The sequence below is a fragment of the Dipodomys merriami genome, unplaced genomic scaffold (genome assembly GCF_024711535.1).
Source record: "Dipodomys merriami isolate MVZ:Mamm:240054 unplaced genomic scaffold, mDipMer1.0.p SCAF_14, whole genome shotgun sequence".
NCBI classification, from domain to species: domain Eukaryota; kingdom Metazoa; phylum Chordata; class Mammalia; order Rodentia; family Heteromyidae; genus Dipodomys; species Dipodomys merriami.
Window position 1 is genome coordinate 20,629,561 of NW_027202715.1, and position 13,212 is coordinate 20,642,772.

A 13,212-nucleotide genomic window follows, 5' to 3' on the forward strand; every position below is an offset into this window, starting at 1 on the left:
TCCTATAGTCTGGGTATACAGTAGCTATACAATGTTTCTTTCTTTTTTTGTTGTTATTGGTGGTAGGGCTTGAACTCAGGGCCTGTGTGCTGTTCCTGAACTCTTTTTTGCTCAAGGCTAATGCTGTACCACTTTGAGCCACAGTGCCACTTCCAGTTTTCTGGTGGATAATTGAAGTTAAGAGTCTCACAGACTTTCCTACCTGGGCTGGCTTTGAACAACACTCTACATCTCAGCCACCTTAGTACCTAGTATTACAGGAGTAAGCTACCAGTGCCTGGCTGTTTTTATTTCTTTCCTATTAGTTTGTCTTAGGACTATTCTATGGTGTTCCTATGACACAATTTCTAAATGACATATTTACCAACATGCATGGTTGTATTTAAATTATTTTATGATTTTTATATCTTCAAGAATACCACCAGGGTTGTCAAACACCGAAGATTATTACTACAGTGTGGACTTTTAAAAACTTAAATGTCAGTGCTGATGGCTCATGCCTGTAATCATAGCTGCTTAGGAGGCTGAGATCTGAGGATTGAGTTTTGAAGTCAGCCCAGGCAGGAGAATCCTGAAAACACTTATCTTCAGTTAACCACCAAAAAGTCAAGAATGGGTGAAGTGTAGAGCACCAGCCTTGGACAAAACAATTCAGGGACAGTGGCTAGAGCCTGAGTTCAAGTCCCTGTACGGGCGCCAGAAAGTGCACAATGTTGTAGTGTTCGTGCCCATAGCTAGTGGCTTGTCATCCTGGCTACCAAGAAGGTTTGGAACCATCTTAGGCAGAAAAGTCCTCTAGATGCCCTTCTTACAAAACAAAATAATAGGGCTTGGAAATGAGGCTTAGCAGTAGAGTGGTTTTCTAACATACATGAAGCCCTGGGTTCGATTCCTCAGTACCACATAAACAGAAAAGGCCAGAAGTGGCTCTGTGGCCTAAGTGGTAGAGGCTAGCCTTCAGGAAAAGAAGCTTGGGGACAGTGCCCAGGCCCTGAGTTCAAGCCCCAGGACTTGCAAAAGAAAAAAAATTTAGCAAAAAGCAGGGTTAGAGATAAGACTCAAGTGATAAGAGCACAGCCTAGAGAGCAAGCCCAGCAATTGGGATACCCTGAGTTCAAACCTCATTACTTGCCAAAACAAAAAAGTTAAATATGCATGCTGATGGGAAAATTAAGATTGTCATTTTACCTGATGAATTAGAAGATGAACTTATTTAAGAAAGTGTAGAGCAAATAGTAATAAATAATTACTGGGTGTCAGTGAATCAATCCTAACTCAGTATGCTGAGATCTAAGGATCGAGTTTCAAAGTAAGCCCAGGCTAGAAAGTCATTAAGATTATTATCTCCAATTAACCACCAAAAAGCCAAAAGTGGAGCTGATAGAGCACTAGCTTTCAGCAAAAAAGCTCAGAGACAGGCCAGGTGCCGGTGGCTCATGTCTATAATACTAGCTACTCAGGAAGCTGAGATATTGAGGATCACAATTCAAAGTCAGCCCTGGCAGAAAAGTCAGTGGGACTCTTATTTTCAATTAACCACTAGAAAACCGGAAGTGGTGCTGTGGCTCAAGCAGTAGAGCGCTCACCTTGAGCTGAAGAGTGTAGGGATAGTGCCCAAGCCCAAAGTTCAAGCCCCACGACCGACCAAAAAAAAAAAAAAAGCTCAGGGACAGCACCATAGGCCCAAAGTTCAAACCCTAAGATGTGAATGTGCATGCACACACACACAAATTAAAAATCATTCCTCAGTAATTTACCTAATTTCAATTTAATTTGAGGATTGATTATAGGAGTTTCCTCTAGCTTTAAATACTAAATATTATTCTTGTTTGTGCTTGCTAGTCAGACCTACTATTTGAGCCATGCCTCCAGGCATCTTTTTCCTTTTTAAAAAGTTAGGTAGATTCTCATTCTGTTCAGCTTCACTGCGGTGAAAACCCTCCTCAATCTGGTTCTAAATATTTTTTGAAGTTTTTTGTTGGTCGTGGGCTTGAACTCTGGGCTTGGGTGCTGTCCCTGCACTCTTCAGTTCAAGGCGAGTGTTCTACTGCTTGAGCCACAGTGTCACTTCTGGTTTTCTAATGGTTTATTAGAGATAAGAGTCAGAAGACTTTGCTGCCCGGCTGGCTTTGAACCGTGATCCTCAAATCTCAGCTTCCTGAGTAGCTAGGATTACAGACGTGAGCCACTGACAACTGGCTTAAAGTTTTATTTTAAAAAACTGCTAGGTGCCAGTGACTCATGCTTGTAATGAGGATTACATTTCTTTTTTTCTTTTTTCTTTTTATTTTTTTAATTGTGAAAATACGGTACAGAGGGGTTACAATTACATTGAGGATTTCAAAACCAGCCTGGGCTGGAAGTTTGTGAGACTCTTGTCTACAGTTAACTACAAAAAAGTGAAGCTATCGCTCAAGTGGGAGTGCATTAGCTTTTAACACATAAGTTCAGGCTTGGAGTTGAAGTTCAAAGACTAGCACCAAAAGGAACAACAGAAAAAGAAAAACAAATTTTTCATTCAAAAATTGTTTTCTCTTTAAATTTCTTTTTAGTGAGATTGATGGAACATTTTCCTCATCTGGTTGCCTAAATGGAAGTTTTTTAGCTGTTAGGTAAGTCATACTTCCCTTTTTTGTTAAACTTTCAAATGTATTAAATCATTTATTAAAGTAGTACAATTACTGTATGCTAATAAAAAAGGAGTCAAATAATTTTTTTCTTGTGTTTTTATCTTTCTTTAGCAATGATGATCACTATAGAACAGGCACCAAATTTTCAGGCGTTGATATGAATGCTGCTAGGCTTTTATTCCACAAACTTATACAACCTGATCATCCTCAGATATCTCAGCAGGTTTGGTTTAAAATAATTTTTAATTACATTCACTTACAGCTAATGAACTTTGCAATTTTTAAGCTCATTTATGCTATGCTTATATAATTTTATTGAATACATTACTATAAGAATTAAAATAAGGAAGTTGGTGGGTAGGGTGGGCTACTTCTGTAAACAGAGCAGCTCAGCAGAGATTAATAGGATCCCAGTTTGGGCTACGCCTGGGAAAAAGTAAGGATCTGTCTCATAAATAATTTGGGTATGGTGGTACATGCATGTCTATAAATCCCTGCTATGTGAGAGATGTGGAAGGAGATTACTGTTTATGGTCAGCCCTGGGCAAAAAGCATGAGACCCTATCCAAAAAGCAAAAAGAGCTAGGAATGCGACTCAAGTGGTAGAGTAATTGGCTAGCAAGCTCAAGGCCCTAAGTTCAAACTCCTAATAATGCCAAACCAATTGAAGTAATTCATTAAAATAATTAAAATAAGTTTTATCTTAAAACAATTTTAATATAGCTGTCAAAGAAGTATAAATCTTTTCAAATGTTTGTCTCTGAATTTCTTAATAATCCCTTGTTGGTTAAAGTCTATTCATAGATAGTAGGTTATAGTGTTAGGAGAATTTAAATGGATGGAGACTTACAGACTTTTAAACATTTTTCACCCTTAGCAATGCTTAGGCATTAATTTTCATTATAGTTTAAACTACATTCCTTCTAAGCCAGCATTTTCATTTCACCATTTCATGAGATTTACCCTTTTTTCTTTTCTTTTTTTTCTTTTTTTTTTTTTTAAGTGCATTCACTTAAATGAAGCAGGTTTTGCTTTTTGTCAAAATATAGGTTGCAGCTAGTTTGGAAAAGAACCTTATACCTAAATTGACCAGCTCCTTACCTGATGTTGAAGCATTGAGGTTTTATCTTACTCTGCCAGAATGTCCCCTGATGAGTGATTCCAACAATTTCACAACAATAGCAATTCCCTTTGGCACAGCTCTTGTGAACCTAGAAAAGGCACCATTAAAAGTACTTGGTAAGAATTTTAATATTTTTTTGAAACCTTTTCTCTATAAGTGAAAATCTTTTTAAGGTTTTTTTTTTGTTTAAATTTTGCTGCCTTATTTGACATTGTTAGAAGGGAGGGGACCTATTCTCTCCTTTTGTGGCTTTCTTATTGTCATTTGCTTCTAATTTTTGATGTTGCAGATGTTTAAGATGTTGAAGGCAGAATATGTTAGAGAATTTTGATTAAATATGATAAGTGACAATGTAAAGATGCATACAATCCTTATCTTTCACTGCCTTTAAGGTGTTAAAGAACAGAGAACAATTATGTCTGATCAGATATGGGCCTTAGATCATCTTTGAGCTGCAAAGTTTCACTTAATTTCCTTATGTTTCTTTTCTGCTTGTAGAGAGAATTTTATTCATCTGATCTTACAGCTCTGCCTCTTTTCTGTTGTGTGTGTGTGTGTATGTGTGTGTGTCTGTCTAAACTCTAATCTTTCTAATGCTATGGATTAATTTCTAACTTCAGGCCTTTATAATGGGTTGTTAACATTTGTTCCGGTACAAGAACATTAAAGTAAGCAAGAAGCACAAAGGATAGAATACTAGAATCTGAGGGTGTTAGCCAGTAATAATTAAGAATTTTTTGTATTCTCTATATCTGCTCTATAGGGGATAATATTTGTAGTTACATAACTACAAATAACAAATGTAGGGAAAGAGAAATTATAATTTTATATTATTAAGGATCTGTTTTTGATTTTTAGGAGGCTTTAACATTTTAAACTTGGCACTTTATAATTTAGTTTTATATTAAGCTGAAATTTAGAATGATCGTTAAATATTTGAGCAATACAGTTTTAAAGTGTTTTCTTCAAAAATAAAAATTTTGATTTCTAAATGTTTTTAACTGGTTTTATTATTAAATGAAGTGAGTTTTAATTTATGTAACTAAGATAAATTTAGTTAAATGTTCATAATCTATTTTTGCTTTTGAAAATTTTTAGGGTAATATACTTTAGCTTAGTTGTGGGAAAAATTATAAATCTAGATTGCTTTGTTCATCACCCTGGGATTTTCAAAATGTTAAGAACCACAACTCTAAAAGAAAGGTTAGTATGTCTGAAAATTGTGATCCTTTTAAATTAATTTTATTTGCATGTTCACCCTTTAATAACAGAAAACTGGTGGTCCATACTTGAACCTCCACTATTCCTCAAGATAGTAGAGCTTTTTAAGGAAGTTGTGGTACATCTTTTGAAACTCTACAAGATTGGCATCCCCCCTTCTGAAAGAAGAATTTTCAACAATTTTCTTCATACTGCATTAAAGGTTTTAGAAATACTACATAGGGTATGTCTAATAGTTTCTTTATTTTCTTTCCCATTGCTGTGAACAAACTGATAATGTTCTTTTCCACATTGATATATTAAAGAGGCATGAAATACATATCATTGAAACTTGAAAAAGTTATGTTTCCTTTTAAAAATGTAATGTATTATACTTTGGAACTTTGGTCCTCCTGGACTTTGCTAAGCATTTGCAGATAACATGTTTATAATTGGGCAGAATAATAGCATATTAATGAATTAGAACTCTTGTATTTTCTTGTGAGAAATATACTATGTTGATTTAGTTGTATATTTTTATGAGTTTTTAATGATTATCATATGAAAGCTACTGGGCCTTTGTTGTTATTATGAACATTTAAACTTATGTTCTTTTGATGTCAGGTACTAGTGGCCTCAATCAAAGTGAATGTTTCATTTGAAACAAATGACTAATTTGAAATTGAAACCCTATATAATTCATTAATTTGCCTATTGTTCTTTCCTGCCCTTTTTCTCAGTGTAAGAAATAGTACCCTTTACACTTGTAGAAGTGCAAAGTTATATGAAGAAGTAGAGTCTCAGCTGTTTCATTAGAGATGGATTTGAGGCATCCCTGACAGTTGGTAGGTATATATATCTCTGTTATGCCATTTGGTATTTTTGAGTTGCTATTTAGATCAGACATGACCTAAGGGAGAAGCATATGTTTCTAGCCTACAGAGTGACCCAAAACCTCCTATGAATCTATAATGTTAAAAAGTTTTTTCTGTAATGGATACTTTGTACTTTCAGATGCTTCTTGCCTAACATTTAGGTAATTAATAAGGGGCTAAAGGAGTAGTCTTATTGGGATCCCCTTCCTTTCTACTTCCCTTCCTCCCTCTTTCAGAGCTGGTTGCTCTCTCAGAGAGCTTTTTTCACTCAAGGCTGGCTTTCTACTACTTGAGCCACAGCCCTACTTCCAGCCTTTTACTGGTTAATTGGAGATAAGGATCTCATGTGTTTTTCTGCCCAGGCTGGCATCGAACAGGGATCCTCTGATTTCAGCTTTCCAAATAGCTAAGCATGAGCTACTGGCTCCTGGCCATCCTTTGCTCTCTGTATGAAAGAACCTTATGGCTCATTTGTTTCCCTTTTGATTTTCTTAGGTTCCTGGGTATTTTTCTCAACCATCTCAACTTAATGAACTTTTTCTTTTTATAGTTAATTTATTCCAGATTCCTAGACAAACAACTAATTTTTCTTTTCATTGTTATGAAAGAAATGATAGTAATTTCTTCCTTAGGAAGACAGGTCATTCTCTAACAGAACCTATCAAGTTCTAGGTCCATAGCTATTACAGAGCTAAACCTCTTGGCTAGGATTCAAAAGATTTATTAGATCACACACACATACACACACTCCTTGCTATTTTGGTGAATTGTCCATTTTCAGCTGGAGTTGATTATTAATTACTCTCTCTTTTTTGTCTTTTATAACCATAGAAAGGCCTTGAGTACATAACTTATCTTAAAAAAAAAAAACCTCAGTCTCGGGCTGGGAAGGTGGCTCAGTGTTATAGAGTGCTTGCCTTGAGCTGAAGAGCTCAGGGACAGTGCCCAAGCCCAGAGTTCAGGTTCCACAGCCGACGAAAAAACAAAACAAAAAAAGCCCTCAGTTTCAGCCAGGCACTGGGTGGCTCATGCCTTTAATATTAGCTATTCAGGAGGCTTGAGATTTGAGGATCGCAGTTAAAAGCCAGCCTGGGCAGGAAAGTCCATGAGACTCTTACCTCCAGTTAACCACCAGAAAATTGGAAGTGGTGCTGTGGCTCCAGTGGTAGAGCTCTAACCTTGAGCTGAAGAGCTCAAGGACAGCGCCCCGGTCCAGAGTTCAAGCCCCAGGACTGACAAAAAAACTAAACAAAACAAAACCCCCAGTCTCTACTGAGAAAGGTCCTGATAAGATTCCATTTCCAGAGATATTTTTTAAATTTACAGTTAAGATTTTAGTATTAGGCACACTTCATTCCATAGAACAGAATGTGTTCCCCATAGATCTTTTTTAAAAAACTAATTTAATTTGAAATTATTATTATTATTATTATTATTATTATTATTATTATTATTATTATTATTATTATTATTATTATTTTGTTGGTTGTGGGGCTTGAACTCTGGGACTGGGTGCTGTTCCTGGGCTCTTCAGCTCAAGGCAAGCTCTATACCACTTGAGTCACAGTGTCTCTTCTGGTTTTCTGGTGTTTAATTGTAGATAAGAATCTCAGGACTTTCCTGCCAGAGCTGGCTTTGAACCATGACCCTCAGATCTCAGCCTCCTGGTTAGGATTACAGGCATGAGCCATCAGCAACAGCAAATTTATTATTTTTGAGAAAGACAAAGTACTATGGAATATTGAAGCTTTTTCTTGGCTTGAACTCAGGGCCTAGGTGCTATCCCTGAGCTGCTTTGTGCTCAGGATAGGGCTTTACCACTTGAGCTACAGCACTACTTCCAGCTTTTTCTGAGTAGTCTAAGAGTCCGATGGACTTTTCTGTCTGGGCTGGCTTCAAACCGCGATCCTCAGATCTTAGCCTCCTGAGTAGTTAGGGTTAGAGGTTTGAGCCACCAGCACCATGTTGACAGTATATAGTTCCTTTTTTTTTTTTTTGGCCAATCCTGGGGCTTGAATTCAAGGCTTGGACACTGTCCCTGAGCGTCTTTTGCTCAAGGCTAGCACTCTATCACTTGAGCCACAGGCCATAGCACCACTTCCACCTTTTTCTGTGTATATAGTACTGAGGAATCGAAACCAGTGCTTCATGGATGCTAGACGAGCACTCTACCACTGAGTCACCTTCCTAGCCAGTGTATAGTTCTTTTTGCTTGAAGTATAACAAAAACTAATCTCTCCTAGATCTTTCTAATAGTCTCATGCATGCTAGGTACTAGAGATCTAACATATTACTTACTAGAAATATCCAGGAGCAAAACCTCTTGTACATAATGCAGATGGGAACTTTCTGTATATTACTGTATATTACTCATACCAAACTTTTTAAACCCTCTATAGGGTTAAAAGTGCAATTGGTATTTTACTCCTTTTTATTTTTATTTTTTATTATTTTTTATTTTTTATTTTTTGGGTCCGGCCGTGGGGCCTGAACTCTGGGCCTGGGCCCTGTCCCTCAGCTCTTCAGCTCAAGGCTAGCGCTCTACCACTTGAGCCACAATACCACTTCCAGCTTTTTTCTTTTTGCCTATGTGGTGCTGAGGAATCGAACCCAGGGCCTCATGCATGCAAGGCAAGCGCTCTACCACTGAGCCATCTTCCCAGCGTTTACTCCTTTTTATATATGAGAAAAATGAATCTTACTGTCTTAGTGTTGAACTACTGAATCAAAATCTGTTTTCAAAGCCCCAACTATTTGTAATGTTCTATATTAACACTATAATATACTTAAAGGGGATTTGCTTTATTATTATGCCCCTAGAACTAGGAGTTTATACAGTTAGATTATATATAGGCTAGATTACATATAGTACTGCATTACATTATAGGCCTGGATTAGGAATCAAAAGATCATGTTTTAGTCCCTTTTGTAATAGTGTGATTTTTGAACATTCATCTATAAATCTGCAAATAACTAATCAATTTGTAAAGGAATTTATTTCCAGGGCTGATATGTTATTTAAAATATATAAGAATTTAACTTATTAAAAGTGGTATTATCACATTCCAGAAAGCCAGTACTTTGATTTATTGGGTTATAAGAAAATGGATTCTTGTTTGAAGTTGATACGTACTTGAGAAAAGAATAATACAGAATGACCCCCCCCCTCCTTTCCTTATCCTTCCTTTTTCCTTCTTTGCTTTCCGTTGTTTTTATATTTTTCTGTGCTAGGAATTAAATGCAAGATCTCATGCACACTAGGTAACTGCTGTCACTGAGCTACATTACCATCTTTCGAGGATGAATTTTTAACCGTCTTCTAGGCCTCTCTAGGATAGCTAGTTATTTTTTTCCTACCCCTACTTGGGACAAAACTGTACTTCATTTTGCTCTATGATAAATACCCATGGTTATTAACAGTGATTATTCACTTTTATGAAACCCAAATTACTTATCAGAAACTTTTTTTCCCCAAAGATACTTGAATCTGACAATTGCTTTGTTTATAATTGTTTTGTTTCTCTGATTTCCTTTTGACCTTACCCTGGAGCAAGATTAAGAACTTTCTAGAGAACTAGATTTCAGGATATATGGATGTGCTTGTTCCTCCCATATGTCATGTCCTTTGGAAAACTTTTTAAATTAAAAATCATTTCAGTGCTCCAAATGGCATCATAAGAAAAATACCTTTGGTACCTGCTGTCAGGAATGAATAAATTATGAGAATAATGAGTTTACTCGCCAGTAATTGGGTTATTTCAGAGGTTTTATAAGGTATATTGTAGTGATACTAGTATGTCAAAAGAAAAGGCTTAACTTGGTCTGTGTGGCCTAGTTGCTAAAGAATTGTGTTGGTTTTCCAAATTAATGATTTTCACATCCATTTTTCTTTAAGGAATCTTTTTTTTTTAATTTAATTTAATTTTATTTGTGAACATACTGTACAGAGGGGTTACAATTACATGGGCAGGTCTTTAAGGAATCTTTAAACAAATCCTTAAATAAATATAAGAACTACATTTATTCACTCTAACCAGCCTTGAACTAAAGTTTATAAGCCCACATATTAAACTAATTAAAATGTGAAGTAAAAATATTATGACCAAACTTACAAATTTTAAACATTTAAGGTAGTTTAAATAGTCATTTTGAATTTTTACCATGTGATTTCTCCTATTTTTTTATTTTGCAAATACTTACTGAGTACCTACTTGTATGCTTGTCAATTTTATTGGATATTAGAGATATGAAAATAAGGAAATGGCCAGGCACTGTTGGCTCGTACTTATAATTCTAGTTATTCAGGAGGATGAGAACTGAGGACCAAGGTTCAGTGTCAGCCTAGGCTAGAAAACCTTATCTTCAATTAACTACCAAGAAATCAGGAAGTGGAGTTGGGGCTCAAGTGGTAGAGCATTTGCCTTGAGCAAAAGGGACAATTGGGCATTGGTGGCTCACACCTCTATCCTAGCTACTTAGGAGTCTTGAGATCTGAGGCTTGTAGTATAAAGCCAGCCTGGCAGGAAAGTCCATGAAACTCTTACCTACAGTTGATTCCTAAAAAGTCGTAAATGGAGCTGTAGCTCAAAGTGGTAGAGCACTAGTGTTGAGCACCAAAGATCAGGGACAGTACCTAGGCCCTGAGCTCAGACACACACACACATACAAATAAATAAATACACTTTAATGTTTATATTTAAAATATTGGGAGGGGGAAGCCATCATGTGTTTTTATATTTATATATGTTCTCTTTTAGTAAATAGGAGTTTGACTAATGATTTTAGTTGTTAAATACAATACTAAAGACTATGGCAAGGATCCACAAGTTTTTCTTTTTTCTTTTTTGTTGGTCATGGGGCTTGAACTCTGGACCTAGGCGCTGTCCCTCAGCTCTTCAGCTCAAGGCCAGTGCTCTACCACTTGAGGTACAGCACCACTTTTTGTTTTCTAAGTGGTTTATTGGAGATAAGACTCACGGCCTTTCCTGGCCTTTCCTGCCCGGCTGGCTTTGAACTGTGATCCTCAGATCTCAGCCTCCTGAGTAGCTAGGATTACAGGCATGAGCCACTGGTGCTCAGCCACAAGTTTTTCTTTAAAGGGCCAAATAGTAATATATTTTGTGAGATTTCTTGTTTCTACTACAAGTATTCAGCTATAATTTCTGCTGTGGACAGCAGGTGAATAAATGGGCTTTTCAGTAAAACTTTGTTTATAAATATCAGTAAGTAATATTTGACCTACAAGTGATTGCTGACCCCTTGCTCTAGGATGAAGAGATGTCCATGTATAATGTATGTAAATTGTCTTTTTGGAAGCCAGTTGTAGAAGCTTCACTCTGGTCTATTTCTTCCAAATGAGCTGCATGGTAGCATACAAATTAAACATGTCTCCAGTTAACTACCAAAAAAGCCAGAAGTGCAGCTGTGGCTCAAGTGGTAGAATGCTAGCCTTGAGTAAAAAGGTCAGGCTCTAAGTTTAAGCCCCAGGACCAGAAAATTCACACTTAGACACACATGCAAATCACTGTACATATTGTACACAGTCAATGCATATAAGTATTTATGCACATACACAAATGAAATATATATAAATACAAGTGTGTGTATGCATGCATGTGCCTGTTCATTGCTGGTGATTATATTCAGGGCCTCACACATGATCCCCATACCCCCCCAGTCTTTGCAGTATTTTACTAAGAATTCTAGTAGAATGTGAATGATATAAGTAGGCCTCTATGCATATACTTCCTGATTTTAGGGAGAAAGCTGTCATATTTTATCAGTAAAATTGGTGTTTTGGGTAGAGTTCAGTTGTGAGAGGGCTTTTATCTGTTTGAAAAGGTTTCTATCTGTTCTAGTTTGCTGTATATTATGAATGAATGGTTTTGAGTTTTGTCAGGCACTTTATATCTATCATGTTGAACAAATGATTCTTTTCAACCTTTTTTTCCTCTGAAATATAAAATTTATTACTTTGGAATATAAAGTCAATTTTATACTCTGGGAATGAATTCCACTTAAGCATTACTGTACTTTATAGTTATTGTCAGATTTAATTTGTTGTGTTTTGTAGAGGTTTTTATGTCTTTTCATAAAGGATATATCAATTTGTATTTTTTATTTCTCAAATCCCTATCAACTTTGGGTATCAAGGTTATTCTGGCTTTATAAAATGAATTAAATGATTCATCTTTTAAATTTAATCTAAGTTTCGTTGTTGTTGTTGTTGTTTTTTGGGTCCAGTCATGGGGCCTGAACTCTGGGCCTGGGCACTGTCCCTCAACTCTTCAGCTCAAGACTAGCACTCTACCATTTGAGCCACAGCGCCACTTCTGGCTTTTTTCTTTTTGCTTATATAGTGCTGAGGAATCGAACCCAGGGCCTCATGCATGCAAGGCAAGCGCTCTACCACTGAGTCACCTTCCCAGCCCCTTGATCTAAGTTCTTATATCAGAGTTTTACTTGTTGATTTTAGATGCTTTATTTCCAGTATGATTGTGTAATGGTACAGAGAATATTGGCCTGAATTGGCTTCTAGCTCCAGCATCTAGGTCATCTCTGAATCTGGCTTTTTTTTTTTTCTTCGTCTCTTAGACATCTTTTTTGGTTTCTTACTTATTTGCTTTTCGTATGTTCATAAGTTTTGGTTGTAAAATAGTAGAAACTGAAGTTAAATTGGTTTAAATGAATGCATACTACTTCTGTCTGGTATGTAGTAGTGGGATTAAATCAGTCTAATCAGGAGTTATACTGGAATTGAGTTTTGTTTTTGTTATGAGTATTGGAGATATCACTGGGCCTGGGACCTGTCCCTTAGCTTCTCTCTGTCTCTGTCTCTCTCAAAGCTAGCACTTTACCACTTGAGCCACAGCTCCACTTCAGGCTTTTTTTTTTTTTCCCACCCCTGTAGTTAATTGGAGATAATAGTCTCACAGACTTTCCTGCCTTGGCTGGCTTCAAACTGTGATCCTCAGATCTCAGCCACCTAAATAGTTGGAATTACAGTCTTAAACCATGGGAGCAAGATTTGGGATTAAGATGTTCTTTGTTGTTTCTTTTTGTTGGGAGCTTGAATTTAGGGCCTATGCATAGTCCCTGAACTTCTTTGCTTAAGGCTAGTGCTCTAACTGCTTGAGCCACAGCTCTAATTCTTTTTGGTGGATAATTGGAAATAAGAATGTCATGGACTTAACTACTTGCCTACTGCTTACCTGCTGCTTGCCCGTGCTTGGTTTTGAACTTTGATCCTCAGTTCTCAACCTTCTGAGTAGGATTACAGGCATGAGCCATATGTGCCCAGCTCTGATACTGAGTTTTTAAAATTTACTTTAGTTGTTGTAGCCCAAGCTTTAGATCTGTATAATGTGTCTTGCATTTAGAGTAG

General features: G+C 36.6%; 1 protein-coding gene across 9 annotated transcripts in view; it reads left to right on the plus strand.

The window, feature by feature from the left end:
- Herc4 (HECT and RLD domain containing E3 ubiquitin protein ligase 4) overlaps positions 1-13,212 on the plus strand; it is a 109,059-nt gene that overhangs the window by 66,416 nt on the left and 29,431 nt on the right. For 8 of the 9 annotated variants that reach the window (XM_070020994.1, XM_070020993.1, XM_070020992.1 and 5 more), the window contains 4 exons: positions 2,553-2,612; positions 2,742-2,853; positions 3,680-3,869; positions 5,025-5,197. In XM_070020994.1, the coding sequence (XP_069877095.1) occupies positions 2,553-2,612; positions 2,742-2,853; positions 3,680-3,869; positions 5,025-5,197 (535 nt within the window). Of the gene's footprint in view, positions 1-2,552; positions 2,613-2,741; positions 2,854-3,679; positions 3,870-5,024; positions 5,198-5,693; positions 5,799-13,212 lie in introns of all 9 variants that reach the window. The other variant, XR_011371552.1, reaches the window with a different exon arrangement.